Consider the following 26,296-nt stretch of genomic DNA (forward strand, 5'->3'; position numbering starts at 1 on the left):
ATATATATATATATATATATATATATATATATATATATATATTTATATATATATATATATATATTTATATATATATATATATATATATATATATATATATATATATATATATATATATATATATATATATATATAAATATATACATATATATATATATATATATATATATATATATATATATATATATATATATATATATATATATATATAATATAAATATATATATATATATATATATATTTATATATATATATATATATATATATATATATATATATATATATATATATATATATATATATATATATATATATATATATATATATATATATATATATATATATATATATATATAAACCCACTGAATTAGGAAAAATGAGGTTGGTAATAATTTGTCAACCTCGATCTTTTTGAGGTCGGCATCAGGTCGGCAAAAATTATTTGATACAAAGGTCTTACCATAAGAGATGAGATTAATCATTCTCAAAATGTGCAAAATACTGCTAGACAATCAGAATATATTGTATAGCAAGAAGTGATACTATTCTAGATTATAATTATTTAGGAGAAATGAGCCAGATTTATCAGCATTGCTGTGCTAAAACATTTCTTGATGAAACACATTTTTTATGTTGCCATTATAGAAAGGTAGTTTTTAAAATACATTAGAATTTAGTAGGCCTGTCTTTATTTTGCTTTATTTACTGATAATGTGGTTTAACCTATGAATCATAGGCCGCCATGTTTTAAATTATGTGGTCAAGTTTTTCATTATGTGGGTAATCTTAGGCCAGATCAAGATATTCCCCCAACATTATCAAATGTATATCTCTGACTCACTAACAGCAGTAAATTTTAGAAAGCAATAACATCACAATCAACTTTGCTTAAATAGTTTACTATTTCATTTGCAAACTAAAGTTAGTGAAGTTGCTGTTGTATTTGTTGGAGTGCTGCACCTGCTTCCAGGGAAGTTATTTACCCAAAATGTAATTTAGGAATTTTATTGAGAATGTCAGCTAACTTAAATCTTATGGTTTATTCACTTTTTTTTTTCCAAAAGATGGCATAATTGGTACGCAATCCTGAACATGCAACATTGGTTAGAAAATGTGTTTTACAATAAGTTTTAAAGTTGAAATATAGTCTTCGATTAGAAAAGATCACAATTAGTATGATTCTTTTGCGTTTATTTATTATTCAGTTGAAACAATATTAATATTATTGGTAATATGTTTAATGATAATAGTGAAATTGAAATTGATAATATTAGTCTCAAAGTTATTATAGCGTAAATGATAATAGGCGACTTAAAAATAGTTGTTGTTAAATAAAAGAGATAGGTCTAGGTAAGATAAAATTAATCGTTGTTGAAATGTGAGAAATGCTGCTCAGCGAGCAGATAACTTACTTGCAAGAATTCAGTGTCAAGCAGTGTTAATGTCTGTTAATTCGATTTTACTTTAAGCACTTGAAAACAAAGTAAATTATGAATTTTTCTATTTATATAATTATAGTAATATATTGAGTGATTTATAGTATATGTTAATATAATATTATTAATCTAAATATTATTATTAATATAATAATATTTAGATTAATAACAGTTTATAACAACAATTTATAAACAAACAATTAATAACAAATGATTTTAAATTTTTTTACAATTTCAAACATAATTACGTTCTTTTTTTCTTTTTTAGTTGCCTTTGTCATCACTTGATTTTGCTTACTGTTGAAACATGGTTTTAATTTTGTAAATTTAATATGATGTTAAGTTTACTCTATTAATCATTGGTCAACAGTTAGAAAGAAGCCGGAACTTAATTAAGAAATGCTGGAAATTTATATTTTAAGCAAGGTAAAAATTTTTATTAGATAAGTATTATTTGCATTTTATTGTTAGTAGAATTAGGATAATATTACAGAAAATATAAAGAACAAAAAAATAGCTATAACAGCCTAGTTCTATCAAAACAGTAAAAATAGCGCATTGCATAAGATATTTATAAGCACACATTACTATATATCTCCAGAATAATTAAAATAGAAAAGAGGTAATAACACCACAACTTAAAAACATATTTTATTAACTAAAATACTTAAATAACTTTGAAAAAATTTTTTTTATTTGTTACAGTATTTGAACAATCAAGGGACAATTATAGTTATTAGTTTGAACAATTATATCATAATATGGCAAAGAACTTATAAGATATTTTTTATAAATGGTAATTATCATTTGTGGTATTACAGGGTTCCTACTATTAAAACTGAGGCTAAAAGACAGGATTATAAGGAGATATTTTCCTAATATTTAAGGAGATTTGGTCGCAAACGACAACTTTTTGAAAGAAAAAGTAAGGAGAATTAAGGAGAAAACAATCACATTAAACACAGAACCTTATTTTTTCAATAAATTGTAAATATAATCAGAGAAATTATTATAAATTAATATATTACTTTATATATATATATATATATATATATATATATATATATATATATATATATATATATATATATATATATAAACTGGTTAGCAAAAATAGTCGAAAGCTTAAATGAATAAATATTAACAAAATGTATTTTACTTAAAAAAAATACAAGATAAATACTTTCGCTACGAGATTTGTTTATTTAATTAAGTTACTGTGCACCTTCAGAAGAATTAGAACGAGTAGTTTTTTGAACAATAAAATTAAACAAAGAGCTATTGTTTGTTTCCAGACTATTTATTCTTGTGACTATGGACTTAAAACTAAAATTACTGCCCGGTTTTTAGTTTTTTCATATTTAATATTAAGTTCATATAAATGCCGGGCATGTAGCGTCTACTTATAAAATCCACCCGGCACTTTTTACATTTTTAGAAATATCAAAGATAAAGTTTTGCTTTTTTATAAATTATAAACCCCGCATTTTTTGGATAAATAATAAAGACTAAGGCTACTGCATGGTGTGTAGTTTTTTCAAATTTCATCAATCCGACACTGTATTTATAAGAAAAACTAAAGACTAAAATTACTGCCCGGTTTTTAGTTTTTTTATATTTAATATTAAGTTCATATAAATGCCGGGAATGCAGCTTCTACTTATAAAATCCACCCGGCCCTTTTTGCATAAGTAATATCAAAGATAAAGTTTTGCTTTTTTATAAATTATAAACCCCGCATTTTTTGGATAAATAATAAAGACTAAGGCTACTGCATGGTGTGTAGTTTTTTCAAATTTCATCAATCCGACACTGTATTTATAAGAAAAACTAAAGACTAAAATTACTGCCCGGTTTTTAGTTTTTTTATATTTAATATTAAGTTCATATAAATGCCGGGAATGCAGCTTCTACTTATAAAATCCACCCGGCCCTTTTTGCATAAGTAATATCAAAGATAAAGTTTTGCTTTTTTATAAATTATAAACACCGCATACTTTGGATAAATAATAAAGACTAACCATGCAGCTTCTACTTATAATCCACCACTTATATAATCCACCGGTTTTTAGTTTTTCATATTTTATATACAAGGCATTTTTTAAAAAAGAAAAAATATAAAGTTAACATAAATGCCGGGCATGCAGTTTCTGCATATATAATCCACCCGGCACTTTTAACATAAGAACATATATTAGTTTATTCTACTATCGGGCAGATAGAATATTCTAATGCAGAGCAGATATTTAAATCTGCCCGGCTTTTTCAATTATAAAATGAAGCGCATGCGTACTTGAACTGCCGGGCATGTAGGCTTTACGTTTTTACTACCCGGCTGCCGGGCATGCAGACACGGCGTATATATAAATATATATATATATATATATATATATATATATATATATATATATATATATATATATATAAATAAATATATGGGAATATATTTATTTATATATATATATATATATATATATATATATATATATATATATATATATATATAGGGATCACCCCTACCCCCCCAGCCCTAGCGCCGCACTGGCGTACCCCCTGCTGTGGCTAACGCAGGGGGCCCCGCGTCGCACCAACCCCCCTGTTTTTTTCCCCCCTTCAACGGGGGGGGGGGGAAACATTCAAGGTTGGTGCGGCGCGGGGCCCCCTGCGTTAGCCACAGCAGGGGGTGCGCCAGTGCGGCGCTAGGGCTGGGGGGGGAGGGGTGATCCTCTTTTAGGAGAGAAGAAAACCGAAGAATTTTTTTTATTCCCTGTTTTTAATGGGTTGAGTGATTTATAAAAGGTAGTTCGTTAAAAGTATGATGGTTAGGAGGACAATTTAGTGATCATTCTAAAGTATTAGTTTTTTCAATGTCTAAATTATTTCAAGAAATGAATTTTTCTTCTGAATAAAGAGCATCAAAAATTACATAAATAAATCAAACCACTCCTATAATAGAAATAATCGAGCCTAAAGAACTAATGGTGTTTCAAGTGAGTAGGCTATCTGGAAAGTCTGCGTATCTTCTAGGCATTCCTGCTAGTCCTAAGAAATAGACTTTAACTTTTGATATTAATTAAAATGCAGAATATAAAAAAAAAACATGTAATTAAAATATAAGAATAAATAGAATTTAAATAAATTTTACTTGATTTGTTTGAAATTATACCTATAATTTTATTAAAATAAGACGGTCCTAAACTTTCTAAAATTTGATTATCTATGAGTTTATAAGTAACTTTATACCCTAAAGGACTTAATTTTTTAGAAAAAATGTAATTTATTAAAATATCGAAATATCAATTATTTATAAAAAGTAAGTAAATACTTTTAAAATAATTGATAAAAATAACGTTTCAAGTCTTATTTAAATTAGTAAATATTATTGTAGCTATGATAATTCCTAATATACTAAAAAAAAGAGGTAGTAACTTACTAATATTATAAATCATATTAGGAAAATTATCTTTTATAATTATAAATTAAAACATGTAACCAGAAAAAATAGAAAATAATGTTAATAAGGTTAATGAAATAATAATTTTATAATCACTTTCATGAATATTAGAAAAATTATTTTTACTTTGCTGTGGGTTGTTAATAAATGTATAATAAATTAATCTTAAAGAATAAAAGGCTGTAATAAACACAGCACTGATGCTAATTCAAACAGAAAAAGATAAAAAATTTGAAAACAATGCTACTTCAACAATTAAATCTTTAGAATAAAATCCTGATAAAAACGGTAACCCTAGTAATGCTATAGATCCTATGATTATAAAAACGAACACTAAAGGTAGAAAATTTTTTAAAGCACCGTACTTTCTCATGTCTTGTTCATCATTTATAGCATGTATAATGGATCCTGCACTAAGGAATAATAATGCTTTAAAAAACCCATGATTTATTAAGTGAAATAAACTTAGATCATAAAAAGAAAAACCACAAATCATTATCATGTAACCTAGTTGACTGCAAGTAGAATATGCTATCACTTTTTTCAAATCATTTTGAACCATTCCTATAGTTGCCGAGAAAAAAAAAGGTAAACTTCCTATGATAATGATTAAGATTAACACAGTAGATGAAAGTTCAAATACAGGTGACATTCTGATAATTAAAAATACTCCGGCTGTAACCATTGTAGCTGCATGAATTAAAGCCGAAACTGGTGTAGGCCCCTCCATTGCATCAGGTAATCACATATGAAACCCTAATTGGGCAGACTTTCCTATGACTCCTATTAAAATGAAGAATAGTGGAATATAAAGTATAGAAATATTATTAGTAGTAGAAATTATAAAAATATCATTGAATTCAAATGATCCTGTAAAGATTCATAGATATATTATTCCAATTAGCAATCCAATATCTCCTAATTTATTTATAATCATTGCTTTAATTGCTGATTTATTAGCTTGTATTCTAGTATATCAAAAATTAATTAATAAATATGAGCATAACCCAACCCCCTCTCATCCTATAAAAAGTTGAATTAAGTTTGAGCTTGATATTAATATAATCATAAAAAAAGTAAATAACGATAAATAAGAAATAAATCTTAATAAATGAGGGTCGTTTTCCATATAAGAATAAGAAAATAGATGAACAAAAAATGAAACAGTGATAACTAAAACTAGCATATTAATGGTTATTAAATCGAATTTTAGATTAATTGAATTACTTAATAACCCTAAGTTAAATCAATTTAATAAATCATAGTATAAAAAGTTGTTATTAAAATTAATTTCATAAAAAACAACTCAAGAGTTTATAAGTGTTATAATGATAATAACAAAAGAAATCAATTTAGCTCCTTTATTACCAAAAAATCTACCAAATAATCCACATAATATGCTACTAAATAAAGGTAAAAGAATTATAATTAAAATCATGTTATAAATTTAATATATAAATTAAGAAAGAAATAAAAAATTTAGGGTTTAATAAATAAAACAATGTATAATATAAAATAAAACCTAAATAAATAAAATTCAGATATAAACTATTTTTATCTAAAGAAATAATATTATTTCAAAAGACATAAAAGTTATTATTTTGAAATAAAAGTATTTTTACTATTCTGAAATAAAAACCTATTCCAATACAGGTAATTAATAAACATAAACATCCTGCTATAATATAGTTATAATTTATTAAAGTAGAAATAAGAATGAATTTATTTAGGAACCCTAAAAAAGGAGGGATTCCTGCTATAGAAAAAATTATTATAACTAAAGCAATTGTTAAAATTTTATTATTCATTAGGTATCCGCTTAATTCTATAATAAATTCTATATTATTTTTATATAATACTAATATCATAATTATAAATAAGTTTGTAAATAAATAAATAAAAAGACATAATAAACAAATTTCGATGCCTATTATATTATTTAAGCTTAATGCTATAATGATAAACCCAAAATTAGAAACACCACTATAAGCTATTAACCTTTTTATTTTAGTTTGATTAAATCCAGCAATAGTTCCTATGATTATTGATAATGTCCCTAAAAGCATAAGCATTTCAAAATTATTATTAAATTTTAATAAAATAATGAATATAGATAATTTACATAAAGAGGATAATAATAATATTAATACAAGATCTGATCCTTCATAAATGTCAGCAATTCAGTAATAAAAAGGGGCTAAACCTAATTTGAATAGAAGAGAAAGAATTAATATAGAGTTGCCAAAAGAATGAAAAGAAGATGTGTTATTAAATACGAAATTAAATAAATTTAAATCCAATAAGATTGAAATTTTAAATAAATAAGCAAGACCCAAGAGAAAAAATCCAGATGAAATGCTGCTTAAAATAAAATATTTTAAACTTGCTTCAAGACTTTTTATATTATTTCTATTTAAACTAATAAGAATTAATAAAGAAAAAGTTTGAATCTCTACAGATAAATATAGTATTATTAAATTATTAGACAGTATTATTATTATTACTGACAACAAAATAAAACCGTATTAGATTAGATTTTCTAATTTTAAATGCAAGTTATTTAAAATAATGATAAATATTATTATACTAATTCACAAAAAAGAATTTGTTTTAACAAATTGTGTGATTATAATAAACGAAATTATTAATGGTATTAAACAAAAAAAACTATATTTATTTAAATATAAATTTAATATAACAAAAACTACAAGTGAAAATATTAATAAATTATTATAATCAAAGATCATGAAAATTATTACAGTTAAAGAATCGAACTTTAATTATACCAATCTGAAAGATTTAGGAACCCCATCAATAAATAAATATGTATAAAAACAATCATACAACATCAACAAAATGTCAATATCATGATGCAGCTTCAAAAGTAAAATGACGAGAGTTAGTAAAATGAGAATAATAAATTTTAAGCAAACAGACTGATAGAAATATTGTACCAATAATGACATGAATTCCGTGAAACCCTGTGGCTACGAAAAAAATGGAACCATAAACTGAATCAGATATACAAAAATTAGATTCTAAATATTCTAAAGCTTGTAAAAATGTAAATAATAAGCCTAAAGTAATTGTAATTATTAAACTAATTAAAGTTTGATTTCTGTTTTTTTGAATTAGACTATGATGACATCAAGTAACACTTATTCCTGATGATAAAAGAATAATAGTATTTAATAATGGAATAGAAAACGGATTTAAGGTTATTATCCCTAAAGGAGGTCAATTTATTCCTATTTCTATAGAGGGAGAAAGACTAGAATGAAAAAATGCTCAAAAAAAGGAAAAGAAAAATAATATTTCTGAAATTATAAATAATATAAAACCTAATTTTAAACCTGTTAAAACTAACTTAGTATGAGCCCCTTCTAAACTAGATTCTATAAATATGTCTGTAAATCATAAAACCATAAATAAAATTATTAGAATAAAACTTAATAATAAAGGATAATAAAATCCTTTATGAAAAAAAGGCAACAGTGTTTAAGGTTAAGTATAATACACCCATTGATATACAAAATGGCCAAGGATTAGGATTTACTAAATGAAAAGGATGATAATGTTTTTCCATTAATGTAAGATTAAACTATCTTTTAAATAAATTAAACACAAGAGAGTAAAAACATAAGCTTGAATAATTAAAACACCTATTTCTAATATAATCATAAATATTATAATCATTAATGGAAATAGATTTAAAAAAGAAGAAGAAAAACATATCATTTTAAATATGAAATCAGAAAGAATAGCTAATAAGATATGACCAGCTGTTAAATTAGCTGCTAAACGCATTCCTAAAGCTATAGGTCTAGAAACATGACTAGCTAATTCTATAAATACTAATAAAGGAGAAAGACCTAAAGGAGCTCCTGTTGGCATAAACATACTTAGATAAGAGCTTTTAAAATTAAAAAATCCAAATATTATTATTGATAATCATATGAAAAACGACAATCCAAAAGTTAATGAAATATGAGTAGTAGAGGGTAAAGTAAAAATAAAAAATCCTAGCAGATTAATTGATAAAAGATAAAAAAATAAAGTTGATAAAAATAATACAAATATTTGAGAATTATTTCCTAAATTTTCTTTTACAATTTGAAAAAAATGATTAATAATCATTTCAAAAAACAATTGAATCCTTGAAGGAATTATAAAACTAAAATTTAAAGCTATAAAAATTATAAATACAGATAATACTAATACTAGATGAGAGTCAAATAAAAACCCAAAAATTTTAATAATTAAAAAGTGATCAAAATAAGAAGACATTATAGTTTTAATATATTACATAATATAGAAAATTGTTTGAAATTATTTTTATTTGACTCTAAATTATTTGAAATAAAATTATTTCTTATATTAAAAATCAAAAAAAAATTATAAAATCTTAAACTTAATAAAATTATTAATAAAAATAATAATAATAGTAAAACAAGATAGTGATTGAAATATAAAGATAAATCTAATTGAGACATTTTAAGTTTTGTTAATTGATCAATTTATAAATTTTTCTTGAGAAACAGAGTAAATAGAAATAGGCATAAAAGAATGATTAAGACCACATAATTCTGAACATTGACCAAAAAATTTACCAGGTCTATTAATAATAAAATTTAATTGATTCAAACGACCTGGAATAGCATCTACTTTTACACCTAAAGAAGGAACAGTTCAACAATGAATAACATCAGCACTTGAAACAATCAATTTAATTTTTGTATTGACTGGTAAAACAAGATCATTATCAGTTTCAAGTAATCTAAAATCACCTTGACTTAAATCTGCAGTAGGAATCATATAAGAATCAAATTCTATGTTTGGTGAAAAATTAGAATATTCGTATGATCAATATCATTGATGACCAACTATTTTTACAGTCAAAGAAGGTTCAACATTTTCATCAATAGAATACAATAAAAATAAAGAGGGTATAGCTATAATAATCAATATGATAGCAGGTATTAATGTTCACACAATTTCAATAAAATTATTTTCTAATAAAAGTTTATTATAATTTTTGTTAATAATTACAGAAAATAATAATCATCCTACCAATACAAGAATAATTACCATGTAAAACATAGTATCATCATGAAAAAATATTAAATTATTACTACAAGATGAGGCACTTTCCTGAAAAGAAAGTTGATTTATTTCAGGAATGTCTTTATAAATAAAATTATTAAACAATAAACAAGTGAAAAAACTTATTAAAAATGTTAAATTTTTCATAAACAGAGGGTATTGGATTTGAACCAATACTAATAATTTTGAAGACTATTTGATCTACTTAATCAACCCTCTTTATTAAATAATTACTTTAAATTTTTAGATTCTTTCAAAATTTTTTTATTAGTTTTTTTAATTAACTAGATGAAGCTTTATTCCTTTCGTACTAAAAGTCTAAAGTAATTTTATAATTGTAGATAGAAACCTTCCTGTCTTGCGACGGAATGAACTCAAATCATGTAAGATTTTAAAGGTCGAACAGACCCACCTTTAATAACTACTGCATTATTAGGATATCTTAATTCAACATAGAGGTGACAAACTTTGTTTTTGATAAGGACTCTAAAACAAAATTATCCTGTTATCCCTAAGGTAGCTTTTATTAATTAATCGTAATTTATTGTTTGTTATAATAACGGGTCATTATAGCCTACTATAGTAATTGTTAAATTGTTTAATTATACAATAAATAAATTTATTATATTGCTTATTTTTGTTATTTTTAAAAAACAGTCGCCCCAACTAAACTACCAAACTTTCTAATTTTAATAATTTTTTATTACTATTTAAAAAAAAAGTTTATAGTAAAGCTCTATAGGGTCTCTTCGTCTTACAATTTTAAATAGCATCTTAACTATTATTTCAATTTTAAAAATTTTTTCTTAAGACAGTGAAAAATTCGTGTAACCATTCATTCTCTCCATCAATTAAATGACAGCTAATTATGCTACTTTATTACAGTCAGAGTTACTGCATCCATTTAATATTATTTAAATTAGATTATAATTATTTTTATATCATTGGGCAGGTTTCACCTTCAATATTTTAGAGGGCTATGTTTTTGGTAAACAGTCGATATTTTATTTTGCCGAGTTCCTTAAGAAAAAATTAATTTATTATTTATCCCAACTTGATTTAGATTTTTACAAAATGTGAACTAAAATTTTCTTGAAAAATATATTAATATATTCCTTATAAATTGAGAAATTGAATTACCTTAATCAATTTATTAAATTAAGAAAAAAATAGGATAAATTTAATTTTACTAATGCTTATATTATTACTCTTTTAAAATTTTCATAATGTATTAAAAGAAATTTCATTACTATTTTCCACAAAAATGATAATAATTGACTGTATTATAAAATTATAATTTTTCTAAAGTAAAGTTTTACGTAATTTTTAAAATATAGCTGATTCTAAGCTTATTTGCTTTTTGTCTAAATCATAAATTTATTTCTAAATGTTTATAAGGTTCATTGATGTTGGATATAAATTGTTTTTTACTCGTTAAATAATCTTTGCATTAAATAACTGCTTTTTTTAAAAAAAAATTACTTATATAAATTTCATGAAAAACCAGCTATTTCTTAACTCGATTAGTTTTTCACTGCCAATTGCAAATTATCCAAAAATTTTTATCATTTATTGGTTCATTCTATAAATTATTCACAATTAGATCGTTAAGTTTCGGGAATAATTAACTTTATAAATTATTTAGCCTTATAGCTTGCTAATTATATTTTTATAAGCCCATTATACAAAAGGTAAATGATTTTCATTTTTTAATATAAACTATTTATTAATTTCCTTCACAGTACTAGTTCTATAGATATAATCAATTGTTTTATTTTGTAAATTCAAAGAAAAAATTATGATTTCAATCGCCTTTACTTTCATAATGTTATTTTATAATAACTAAGATGTTTCAGTTCATTTTAAATTTAATCATTTATGAAAAGATTATAATAATATTATTAATATTATTCTTATTGATTATTCTATTTTTATAATTTAAGTATTTAATTTAAAAATAAAGAGAAAGGAATCGAACCCTTATATTCTGGTCATGAGCCAAATAACTTTCCATTAGTTTACTCTTCTTCTTTTAGAGGATCAAATAATTAAAATTTTTAAAAATTTTCCTAACCATCATACTTTTAACGAACTACCTTTTATAAATCACTCAACCCATTAAAAACAGGGAATAAAAAAAATTCTTCGGTTTTCTTCTCTCCTAAAAGAGGATCACCCCTACCCCCCAGCCCTAGCGCCGCACTGGCGCACCCCCTGCTGTGGCTAACGCAGGGGGCCCCGTTGAATTTTGCAGGGGTTGAATTCAAGCAGGGGGTGCGCCAGTGCGAAGCTAGGGCTGGGGGGGGAGGGGGGGTAGGGGTGATCCTTTTTTAGGAGAGAAGAAAACCGAAGAATTTTTTTTATTCCCTGTTTTTAATGGGTTGAGTGATTTATAAAAGGTAGTTCGTTAAAAGTATGATGGTTAGGAGGACAATTTAGTGATCATTCTAAAGTATTAGTTTTTTGTATGTCTCAATTATTTCAAGAAATGAATTTTTCTTCTGAATAAAGAGCATCAAAAATTACATAAATAAATCAAACCACTCCTATAATAGAAATAATCGAGCCTAAAGAACTAATGGTGTTTCAAGTGAGTAGGCTATCTGGAAAGTCTGCGTATCTTCTAGGCATTCCTGCTAGTCCTAAGAAATGTTGTGGAAAGAAAGTTAAATTTACTCCTATAAAAGTAATTCAAAAATGAATTTTACCAAAAGTTTCATTAATGGCAAATCCAGAAATTTTTCCAAATCAAAAGTAAAATCCCCCAAACATAGCAAATACTGCACCTAGTGATAAAACATAATGGAAATGAGCTACTACATAATATGTGTCATGTAATAAGATATCTAGTGATCCATTAGCTAAAATTACACCAGTTAAACCACCTAAGGTAAATAAAAATATAAAGCCGGTAGCTCATAACATAGGTGTAGATAAATTAATTTTTCCTCCATACATTGTTGCTAATCAACTGAAAGTTTTAATTCCTGTAGGAACAGCAATAATCATAGTAGCTGCTGTAAAATAAGCTCTAGTATCAACATCCATACCTACAGTAAACATATGATGAGCTCAAACAATAAAACCTAAAAAGGCTATAGCTAATTGAGCATATATCATACCTAAATACCCAAAAACTTGGTTTTTTGAACTGAAAATAGGAATAATTTGTGAAATAATTCCAAATCCTGGAATTATTAAAATATATACTTCTGGATGACCAAAAAATCAAAATAAAAGCTGATATAAAACGGGATCTCCTCCTCCAGCTGGATCAAAAAAAGTAGTATTAAAATTTCTATCAGTCAATAACATAGTTATTGCTCCTGCTAAAACAGGAAGAGAAAGAAGTAATAAGAATGCTGTTATTAAAACAGATCATACGAATAAAGGAAGTTTATCAAATGTTAAACCTGGTGTTCTCATATTGAAGATGGTTGTAATAAAATTAATTGCTCCAGCAATTGAAGAAAATCCGGCACAATGTAAACTAAAAATTGCTAGATCTACAGACCCTCCTGAATGAGCTAAAGGCCCAGATAAAGGGGGATAAACTGTTCAACCTGTCCCTGCTCCTTGTTCTACTAAAGATGAAGTTAAAAGTAGAATTAATGCAGGAGGGAGTAATCAAAAACTTAAATTATTTAGCCTAGGAAAAGCCATGTCTGGTGCTCCTATATATATAGGCACAAATCAATTTCCATAACCTCCTATTAAGACTGGCATAACTAAAAAGAATATCATTACAAAAGCATGAGCTGTTACTATTACATTATATAAATGATCATCTCCTATTACTCTTCGTGGTGCTGAAAGTTCTATTCTAATTAACATACTTAAAGCAGTTCCTATCATTCCAGAAAATGCCCCAAAAATTATATATAAAGTTCCTATATCTTTATGATTAGTTGAAAACATTCAACGTGTGATTCAATTATACCTTTATCTTTTGAAAAAACAAATAATTTTCTAATTTTCCTACTATTGGAATTATTAATAAAAAATAGAAAAAATAAAATAAACTAGAAATTATACTGATTATTATATAAGGGTTTTCTATAGATTTAGAACCTAATCAAGTTAATAAAATGAAATTTGCTATAAACACTCAATATAGTAATCTTCCTATAGGTCTAAAAGTCAATGAAAAAAATTTATTAGTATGTAAAAATGGAATAGCAAATAAAATTATTATACTTAAAATTAAAGCTAAAACTCCTCCTAATTTATTAGGAATTGATCTTAATATAGCATAAGCAAATAAAAAATATCATTCTGGCATTATATGAACAGGAGTTACTAATGAATTAGCGTTAATAAAATTTTCTGGATCACCTAAAGTATTAGTATAAAAAAATACTATAAATAATAGAATAAATATTAATATAAAAAACCCATAAATATCTTTTATTGCAAAATATCAATGAAATGGAACCTTATCAAAGTTATTATTAATTCCTAATGGGTTACTAGACCCAACGCTATGGATTAGTACTATGTGAATTAAAATTAAAGATGCTAATACAAATGGGAACAGATAATGTAAACTGAAAAATCTACCTAAAGTGGCATTATTTACACTAAATCCACCTCAAATTCATTGAACTATGTCATCTCCTATATAAGGAATTGCAGATAAAAAATTTGTAATTATAGTAGCCCCCCAAAAGGACATTTGTCCTCAAGGTAATACATAACCTATAATTGCAGTAATCATCATTACTATAAATATAGTTATACCTGAAAATCAAATAGGTTTTTTTTGATAACCCCCATAGTATAAACTTATGCCTATATGAATATAAACACAAATAAAAAATAAAGAAGCTCCATTAGCGTGGATTGATTTTAATAAAAATCCATAATTTACATCTCTGCATATATGAATTATTGATTTAAAAGCTAGAATTATATCTCCACAATAATGCATAGCTAAAAAAATTCCAGTAATTAATTGAATTGCAAAACACAATCCTAACAAAGATCCGAAATTTCATAAATAATTTATATTTGATGGAGAAGGAAGATCAATTAAAGTAGAATTAATATGTTTTATAAGATGATTGTTTTTTCTAATCCTCATTAAATAGAAATGTTAGTATAAGAGCTAAATATTATGGAATCAATAAGTATATTAGGATAAACCCCTAATACAATAATAAACACTATTAATGGTAATAAACTTTGAAATTCAAAACTTATTATATCTCTTGAAAATTTTAGATAAGGCGAACTAGAACCAAAAAACATTCTATTGTAAACCCATAAAGAATAAATTAAATTTATAAAAACCCCTAGTAAGATTAATAAAATTATAAACAAAGAAAACTTAAAAGCTGAAATTATTAAGAATAATTCAGCTATAAAATTTAATGTTAAAGGAAATGAAACATTAGCTAAAATTAGAGTAAATGTAATTATACTTAAAATCGGCATAGTGATAGTTAAACCTCTAAAATATTTTATAATTCTAGAATGAAATCTAAAATACACAATTGAAGTGATAATGAACAAACCTGAGCTAGATAAACCATGAGCAATCATCATTAACATTGACCCGACTAATCCTTCAATAGAATGTGAAAAAATACCTATAGTCACTAGACCCATATGAGAAACTGAAGAATAAGCAATTAAACGTTTTATATCTATTTGACGACATGTAGTTAAAGCACCATAAACTATGGCTATAATACTCATTATAATAATCAATGGATAATAAAATTGAGAAGCCAATGGAAAAATTGGATAACAAAACCTAATCAAACCATAACCCCCCAATTTTAAAAGTATTCCTGCTAATAGAATTGAACCTGCTATTGGTGCTTCTACATGAGCTTGAGGAAGTCAGATATGGAACGGTACCATTGGTATTTTTACAGCTAAGCCTATAAAAAACCCTATAAATAATCAAAATTGAATATTATATGGAATTTTTATGATTAATAAATTTTCATAGTTAGTAGTTCCAGTTAATGAATATATTTTAAATATACTTATTAACGTTAATAAAGACCCTATTAAGGTGTAAAAAAAGAAATAAAAAGCAGCTTTAATTTTTTCTTCTCTATAACCTCATATACCAATCATAATAAATACAGGTATTAATATACTTTCAAACAAAATATAAAACCATAAGATATCTAAAATAGAAAATACTGTAATTAATAGAATAACTGACACAAATAGCAATATATTAAATTCTTTTTTAAAATATTTTATAGATTTTAAGCTTATTAGTATACATATAGGAATTAATAAAATACTTAAGCCTATAAAAAATATAGACAAACCATCAACAGAAAAGATAAAATTATTTCAATTAATAAATATTGAATTTATTAGTAATCAACTGAAGTTTAAATTAAATTGAAAATTTAAAATTTTATGATTTAAAATAAAAAATAGTATAAAATAAAATAACAATATTAAAGATCAAAACAAAGAAATATTATAAATATTTTTATTATTTCTTTGAACTAATAAAATGTTTATTATGCTTAAAAACGGAATTAATAAAAAAAAGATTAAATACATCACTTATTAGATAACCTCAAAAAGCTCATAATAAAGAATTAGTAATAATAATAAATGATAGACTTAAAGGTAGATAAGATTTTCATAATAAACCCATTAACTGATCATATCTTAATTGAGGAAAAGAAGTTCTCAAATAAACAAAAAAACAAATACAATCATTTTTAAAAAAAAAAAAAAATTATTATTAAGGAAATAATTATTTCAACTTCCTAAAAATAAAATTACAAAAAAAGCACTAGTAAATATTATATGAGAATATTCTGCCAAAAAGAACAAAGCAAAAGACATCGAAGAATATTCTACATTATAACCAGAAACTAATTCTGATTCACCCTCAGTTAAATCAAAAGGAGCTCTATTAGTTTCTGCTAGTGAACATATAAAAAACATTATAGCTATAGGTCATAAGGGAAAAATATAAGAAATGCTTTGACTTTGTGAGTTTATCAAAGAATAGATATTTAAAGTTCCAGCACATAGAATACAAGAGAAAACAACTAAGCTAATACATACTTCATAACTTATCATTTGAGCAGCAGCCCTCAATGAACCCAAAAAGGCGTATTTAGAGTTACTTGATCACCCAGATAAAAGTATAGATTATATGTTTATTGAAGAAATGGCAAAAATAAACATCACCCCCAAATTAAAATCAAAGATTAAGTTATTTATCCCTAATGGAATTATTATCCAAATAAGTAAAGATAGAGTTAAAGCTAAAATAGGAGAAAATAGATAAAGAAATATGTTAACATGATTAGGAATAATTAACTCCTTTGAAAATAATTTTACACCATCAGCTAAGGGTTGTAATAACCCATATATTCCTACCACATTAGGACCTTTTCTTTTTTGACTATAACCTAAAATTTTTCTTTCTGCTAAAGTCAAATAAGCTACAGAAATTAAAACTGGAACAATAATTATCAAAAACTTTATAATTTCTAGTATAATTAAATATATATCTTTCATTATCCTTTTAGTAAATTTAACAATTTTAAAGAAATAGATCCTTTTATTTTATAAACAGCCACTATTATCGATAATCCAATAGCTGATTCAATAGCAGCAATAGTTATTATGTATATTGCTATTATTTGTCCTTCTAGTGAAAAATTAGTTAATGAACTTAATATAAAATTCATTGAAATAGATAATAATAAAATTTCTATACTAACTAGAATTAATATTATATTGCTTCTATTAATAATTATTCCTATAATACTAATACAAAACAAAATTATTACTAATAAATTGAAATCAAATAGCATTATTCTCATTCTAACCCCCCCCCCCCCCTTAATCACTCATAAATTAGTCCTATAACAAATACAATTATAAATAGATAAATAATAAATTGTGAATAATAATCTACTAAATTTGAATTTGCAGATCATGGAAATAAATAAAATATTTCTAAGTCAAATACTAAAAACAAAATAGCAATTAGAAAAAATCTTATAGAAAATGGTTGACCAGTTGAATGAAAAGGATTAAACCCACATTCATAAATAGAAACTTTTTCCTTATCTGGTGATTTAAAAGAGAGAAAAATTGAAAAAAACAAAATAACAGAACTAAGTAAAAAACTAATAAATAAATAAATAAATAAATTTAATTTCATTAATTGTTTCTTAAGTGTTGTATAAATATTTTTTGCTTCTTTAAGTTAAAATTATGAGTAATAGTTAAAACAATTACCCCTATCATCCCTATTGACAGAATAATGCTTATCAACATAAAATTTATATAATATTTAGAATAAAAGAATAAAACTAAATTATGAAAATTATGATAATTTATTAGATTAAAGTTTAGAAAATTATTATCTAAATAATAAGGTAAAAACACATTTTTGTTAATAACTTTTATGATTAATGAAGCTAAAACAATTAAAACTATAGGAATTATATTATTAATATTAGAATTTTTTTTTATTTGAATAATATCTAACATCATTATTACAAATAAAAATAAATCTACTAAAGCTCCTACATATATTATTATTAGTAATAATGATAAAAATTCTAAATTCAAATTAATTAATAAAGCAAAAGAAAAAAAAAAATACAGCTACTAGTCAAAAAACAGAATGAATAGGGTTTAAAGAATTAATACACATTAAACACCCTAAAATTCCCTATAATATATATATATATATATATATATATATATATATATATATATATATATATATATATATATATATATATATATATATATATATATATATATATATACATATATATATATATATATATATATATATATATATATATATATATATATATAATATATATATATATATATATATATGTGTATATATATATATATATATATATATATATATATTAATATATATATATATATATGTATATATAAATATATATATATATATATATATATATATAAATATGTATAAATATATATATATATATATATATTATACATATTTATATATATATATATATATATATTTATATTTATAATTTATATATATATATATATACATATATATATATATATATATATATATATATATATATAAATATATATATATATATATATATATACATATATATACAACCCTCGGAATTAGGGTCGGCATTTGGCAATGCCGACCTAACTGCCGACCTGAAAGTATTTGAGATCGGCAAAAAATTGCCGACCTCATTTCTGTGTTTTATGGTTAGACCATTGTATCAAATAATTTTTGCTGACCTACATACAGTTAATATACACTTTCATGATCATAAATATATTTCTATGATTGGATGGTTTTAAAAATACGTAATGTTTTGAAAACGCGGAATGTTTTAAAAAGTCAAAACTATTCGGTTTTTTAAATAGCGGTATATGTATATCTAGGTAGGGATCGTGTATTGTCAATACAATATATTATTTTTGCTTGAATAAAGTGGGTATATATATAGGTTATGCATATATAATGTGTTTTTAGTTTGTTCTTTTAAAGTTATGAAGTTTTTCTAATGACATTTTATTTATTTTTAAAGTCGATCAAAAATACATAATATTGCCAATCAGAGCAAACTTCCAAAAAATATATTTCTTTAAATTTTTCTTTTGAAATTTATGTAAATGCAGATCACCTATAGTTTAAGATTTACAAAATAATAATATTCAATACGTGGTAAAAGCGTATAGAATATTATAGTGTGTATATAGTATAAATATATATATATATATATATATATATATATATATATATATATATATATATATATATATATATATATATATATATATATATATATATATATATATATATATATATATATATATATATATATATATATATATATATATATATATATATATATATATATATATATATATATATATATATATATATATATATATATATATATAGGTAATGTTGCAGAATAGTAGCGTAAAATAAAACTATCTTTTTGCTTTATGCACTCTCGTCCGTAGAGATTAAAATTGAAAAATCTTTATAAATAGCAAAGTAGATAAAAATCTAAGTAGATATTAAAAAAATTAATATTTTATTTTTAAATTATTAAATATTTTTGTACGTTCAATTTTTTTTATTATTTTTGTTACTTAATATGTTATACTTTATGATTTTTATTATATAAATATATTTATATACAAAATTTTGATGGTATATAATCATTATAATTATCGAATATTATCGAAACTAAGGTTCATGCTAATATGTTTTTAAAACGTATGTGGCTATGAAAATAGCCGTTTATGTTTTACTTTAAACAGGATACTGACGTGAAAGGCAGGAAATAAATGCTGAAAATAAAGAAAAGTTTTTAAAACGTTGACGCCAAATAAACTCATAAAGATAAGATGTAAAAAGATCTTCTGATGTACCAAACTGCCGTTGCAATTTACGCCTGACACGCATCCAAAGATTTTCTACATTTTGGGTATGAACTTCCTCATCCAAGGGATCAACAAAATGACGCTCATGTACTATAACTGCGTGGGAGTAGATTCCATCTTGGATGTTTTCAATTCCACCATATGATGCCCAACCGTCGGAAACGATATGAGTTCCTGGTAAAATATAGCGTAAAATCATTTCTTGAAGTGTTTCCGCAGAGCGGTCTGGAACTTCAACCAAAAAGCATTTACCTGAATTTCTTTCAACTCCACCGAACACCCAATGACCAGAACACCACTGACCACGGTGATACTTGCAATGAAAAAACTTTGATTCATCTATTTCGACAATAACTGGAGTACCATCATGATTTATACCGCCAACAACATTAGGGTTAGTTTCGATCTCTTCTTCACATATATCTCGACAGAAATTACCCCAATCTACAAGGGTGTGGTTTAAACTACTCATAAAGGCTTCATGCTGAATGTCTTTTAGTGACATATCTCTACTCCAGCAGTAAATAAAGATTACAATCTGCTTCAAAGATAACTTACTTCTGGTAAAGAATGAGCAGTTGCGTACACTTTGGCGCTGCTTGCATTCTTTACAGTACCAGCGGTAGCCATCCTGTGTGTTTTGACAAGCATTTAATCCAAAAGGTCTGTTACAATGGTTGCAATACAAACTGTTTTTAATTAGTTTTCGCTGGGCTAACCATCGTAGAGTAGGCATTAGGTGATTGAACTCTGGGCTAAGATCACAAGATCAACCTGATAATCACAAGATCAATGTATATATTATTTTCACCTTTTTTTTTTTTTTTTTTTGTTATTCACCTCCTTAAGGCTTAGAAGGCCACTACAGATGAGGAGGCTTCTTAATAGTGGTTATAACCCTCTCTCAACTCTATAACTCCGAAACACGAACCTTGACGAACAAGGCCGCTGCGCGGAGAAACAAGTTAAGCGCGGTACTACCAGGGACGTGGTGGGCATCGAACTCGGAACCTCTCGCTTATGAAGCGAGCACTTTACCACTACACCACTACCGCTAAAACACCTTTAAAAATCTACCTTTAAAAACATTTAGGGCCTTAGTGAGGCTGGTTACATTAAATAGGCTATTAAATAAATATTATACTACATTATCAATGTAGAACATAAATATTATAATAAAGATCTTATCAAATATATTGTATACTGTAAAATAATGTAATTAAAATATTTTTTTAAAATAATCAATCAATAAATAATATACTTTAAAATATAGATTCAAGGTTATTTACAAATAGTAAATTAACAATATTAACGAAACACCTAATGTTATATATATGTATTATATATAACATATATATAACATTATATATATATATATATATATATTCATATATATATATATATACATATATATATATATATATATATATATATATATATATATATATATATATATATATATATATATATATATATATATATATATATATATATATTTATATATATATATATATTCATATATTCATATATATATATATATATATATATATATATATAAACATACATATATACATAAACATATATATATATATATATATATATATATATATATATATATATATATATATATATATATATATATATATATATATATATATATATATATATTATATATATATATATATATATATATATATATACATATATAATTATATATATATAGTTCTATAGTTTGTTGGCTTTAGGAAGAGCGGAAGGAAAAAAGTGATTCTTACGCCAACACATACGTCACTTTTAATTACTTTTGACTTTCGTCCAACATTTCCGTGTTGGACGAAAGTAAAAACCATTAATTTAATTACAAATTAATCGTTTTTTTAAAAAAACCACAAAAACGCAAATTTAATTGACCAGAATGTTTTTAAAAACATTCTGAATGTTTTTATAACATTTTGAATGTTTTTAACAATATAAACAATGTTTTTATTTTTATTTTTTTTAATAAAATGTTTTTATTTTTATTTTTTTTAATAAAATGTTTTTATTTTTATTTTTTTTACTGTAAATCATGCGCGGAGTGTTGCTACATCGACTATCTTATAGCCTGACTCGCAAGGGAGTGCTGCTACATCGACTGACAAATAGCCTGACTCGCAAGGGAGTGCTGCTACATCGACTGACAAATAGCCTGACTCGCAAGGGAGTGCTGCTACATCGACTGACAAATAGCCTGACCCGCAAGGGAGTGCTGCTACATCGACTGAGGGTTTGGTTGGGGCAGGCAGTCTATCATTATTAAAAAAAAAAAATTCCGGTCTTGCATTTTAATTTTTACTTTTTGTCAACACAATATCGAAAAAACTTTCTGAGAAAATCTAAGGGTTATATATATATATATATATATATATATATATAAATATATATATATATATATATATATATATATATATGACTATATATATATATAAATATATACATATATATATATATTTAAATATATATATTCATATATATATATATATATATATATATATATATATATATATATAATATATATATATTCATATATATATTCATATATTCATATATATATATATATATATATATATATATGTGCTTTATATTGTGTGTGTGTGTGTATATATATATATATATTTATATATATATATATATATATATATATATATATATATATATATATATATATATATATATATATATATATATATATATATATATACATACATATATATATATATATATATATATATATATATATATATATTATACATATATATATATATATATGTATATATATATATATATATGTATAAATATATATATATTATATATATATATATATATATATATATATAAATATATATATATATATTATATATATATATAATATATATATATTTACATATAGATATATATATTATTTATACACTATTTATTATAAATAGTGTATAAATAATGTTTATATATATATATATTAGGGCGACAAAAAATAATCAAAGTGCTCGAAATTGAACTCTCAACCCTTTCTTGTGTTCCTTTTAACTAAAAAATATACTGTGCAAAATATTATTAGGATATTTCCATATCTTGAGGTTGCTCAATGAGCTTGATATTATCAGATTTAAGGGTCAACGTAAAGTAAAAATGAATATACTTTTTTATTTTTTTCATTACTACAAAATTTTAATTATTTTATTCAAGTTTAGTGTTATTTTTATGATTTTAATCAATGTTTGATTCAGGTTGTTTACTTGTTTTTATTAATGCGTTAACAATTGTAGACTTTCGCATATCTGGAATTTGACGTCGATGTTCTTCCACAATTTGTAAAATATATTGCAATTGAGTTTCATCTTTTGTCAAGATTTTTGTGTAATCTGAAACCAGTTTCACTGCTCGTTCAGCTGTGTCATTCACAACTTTCATAGAATTAACAATTTTATGTGCATCCTGGTATTCCGTTATTGTACTCCACTTGTCTGGGCAATGTTCCTTCATAAATGCCCAATTTATTCCAAGCAATTCAAATAGACATTTTGATCTATTTGTTACAAAGTCATCTAAGTTCATGCTTTCAATTTTATCCATTAATCCTTTACCTTCAACCCTTTTTATCTTGGTTTTATTGGCTGGCTTTTCAAGCGCAATCAACATTTTTTCTTTAGTTTGGTTATCAACATCATTACTGAAAAAAGAGAGACTCACAAGGTCTTCAGTTAAATACCATAAATGTCCTGCAATGGCTTTTATGGCAGATTCAGCTACTTCTTTGTGAAATATTTTGAATTTATTCAATTTCCTAATCAGTGTCAGGTCATTGTGAGGAGCAGATGAAGAAATGGGAGCCCAAAACCAATGTTCCATGTAAATCAATATTGAAAAAATCGAAAATCGTAGAAGATTTTTCTCTTCATTTTTTGTTAAATAAAATTGATGTTGAAACAAGTAGATTTTAATAGAGTACAGTGCTTTTGCCATCCATCGTGCTTGGTGCATAGCACCAGGAGAACGAAAAGTTATTCCCTTTTGGCCTGGAGGAGTTTTTCCTAAAAAAATTATTGCTAGTTGCAAAAATTCATTGTAATCGTTGCAAGGTTGTTTTGATCCTTGCATCATAATTACAGCAAATTCTATAGCTGATGGTACAAGTGAACCATATACTTTGAGATCTGCATCAGTTAAGAGCCATGATTTAGAATTAAGTTTACTCCACTGATCACGAAATCGTTGAAACAACTTAACCTCTGGACCAGAAAATGTTCCAAAACAAGTTTTGTAAACATGGGATAAAATCACTTCATGAATATGGTGTCGACAGGCTGTGTATAATAAAGACTTTCCAATTAATTTTTCCAGCAAGGTACAAGCACCTGAATGTATACCTGTGTTGCTTGAAGTAGTATCAAAACAGAGCGCCACAATCCTGTCATATGAAATGTTCCAATCTTTTAAAGCTTGTTCTGTTGCATAACTCATTTGTTCACCAGTGCCTCTATCCAGTTTTGGGACTGACAACAGTTTATCTACATCATATCCTGTCACTAATATGGGCAGTCGATCCACTTCATTTCTGCTTGTCAAATCTGATAACAATTTTCCATCCCAATGTACAGTTAATGGAATCTGCGGTTTGAACTCTAAAATAATTCTTTTTGCAACTTCTTTACGATTTTCAATACGTGCACATCGAAGAGATTCATATGATGTAGATAAATGTTCAATATTGGCACCTAACCCTTGACAAACTGTAGACAAAACCAAGGAACCAGAACGATTGGGAATTTTCAAACGATCAAGAGCTGAACAAAATGCTGGAGTAATCACTTTCTTTTTTTCTGTTTTTTCACTCTTTTTCAGTTTCTTTGCTGATGATGGAATAAAGTCATCTACTTCATTATCTGTACCCTGAGAGGAGTCTGATTCTGTCAAAACTAGGTCTGTGACTGTTGAACACATTCCTTCTTTTTTTCTTTTTAACTCTTTTGTTTCTCTTTCTTCATTTGCTTTTTTTCTGTTTAAAATACGCTGTTCTTGTTTGAATAATTCACAATCAACTGAACTCATATAGCCTTTTCTTCCGTCTCTTTGTAGTGTAAGAAAGGTCTTGTCTTCTTCTATTGTCATTAATTTTAAAGCATCTTCATGAGCAATATCAAATAGTTCTTCAATTTCTTGAGAAAAAATTTCCACATTTCTTTGCTGAGTTTCTGTTTTTCTGCCTTTATTCTTTTTCAGCTTCTGTATTTCTCAACAAGTTTTTCAACATGTGTTATAACATGATAACGTTGTTTTGTTGGAATTCTAGCTCTTTGCCAAAAGTCTAGAACCTGATCTGTCACAAGGCCTGCACTTTCTTTTGCATTGTTGTTATTTTTGAAGAAAAAATAAGATTTTAAAACTTGTCTTCTAGATGGCAACTTGTGCCCTGTGATCACAGATGTAGCTTGACCAATACACCATAGTTCATTTTGACTTCTTGTCTACATTTACAATAAATCAATTTTGAAAATATCTCTCTAATAATGTGTTTTAAAAATGTATTTTGTATTTACAGGATAATGCAATAGTTTTAGCAGTAGTGCAATACTGATGCAGTAACTTAACTGGATGATGAAATATTACAATGGGTGTTTTAAATGCCAGCCAACTTATTTTATTTTTACTTTTTAATTTTCTAAAAAAACAATGTGTATTATGCATGACTCATTAGATTAACAAATAATAAAATATTGATAGCATTGTCAACTTAATTAGTAAAATAGAAAAGATAAATGATAAAATATGAAAAATGTGGGTTCGAGCAGCTTTGTAAAAATAAAATATTAGATTGAGCAACCCCTAAACCTTAACAAATTGTGTC

At 24.8% G+C, this 26,296-nt stretch overlaps 2 protein-coding genes and 2 pseudogenes across 2 annotated transcripts; all 4 read right to left on the minus strand.

Moving 5' to 3' along the window:
* Window positions 1-4,155: 4,155 nt before the first annotated feature.
* On the minus strand, window positions 4,156-6,328 carry LOC136074726 (NADH-ubiquinone oxidoreductase chain 5-like; annotated as a pseudogene).
* Window positions 6,329-8,475: 2,147 nt separating this feature from the next.
* Window positions 8,476-9,217, minus strand: LOC136074727 (ATP synthase subunit a-like). The gene is given in 1 exon segment (XM_065787060.1): window positions 8,476-9,217. A coding segment is annotated over 1 exon segment (702 nt). The 5' UTR covers window positions 9,178-9,217.
* Window positions 9,218-14,901: 5,684 nt separating this feature from the next.
* LOC136074728 (NADH-ubiquinone oxidoreductase chain 4-like) lies at window positions 14,902-16,530 on the minus strand (annotated as a pseudogene).
* Window positions 16,531-20,284: 3,754 nt separating this feature from the next.
* LOC136073956 (uncharacterized) lies at window positions 20,285-21,151 on the minus strand. Its single transcript, XM_065786255.1, has one exon. The coding sequence runs from the start codon at window positions 21,149-21,151 to the stop codon at window positions 20,285-20,287; it is 867 nt and encodes a 288-aa protein (XP_065642327.1).
* Between the last annotated feature and the right edge of the window lie 5,145 nt (window positions 21,152-26,296).

This window comes from Hydra vulgaris, chromosome 01, assembly GCF_038396675.1.
Source record: "Hydra vulgaris chromosome 01, alternate assembly HydraT2T_AEP".
Classification (NCBI taxonomy): domain Eukaryota; kingdom Metazoa; phylum Cnidaria; class Hydrozoa; order Anthoathecata; family Hydridae; genus Hydra; species Hydra vulgaris.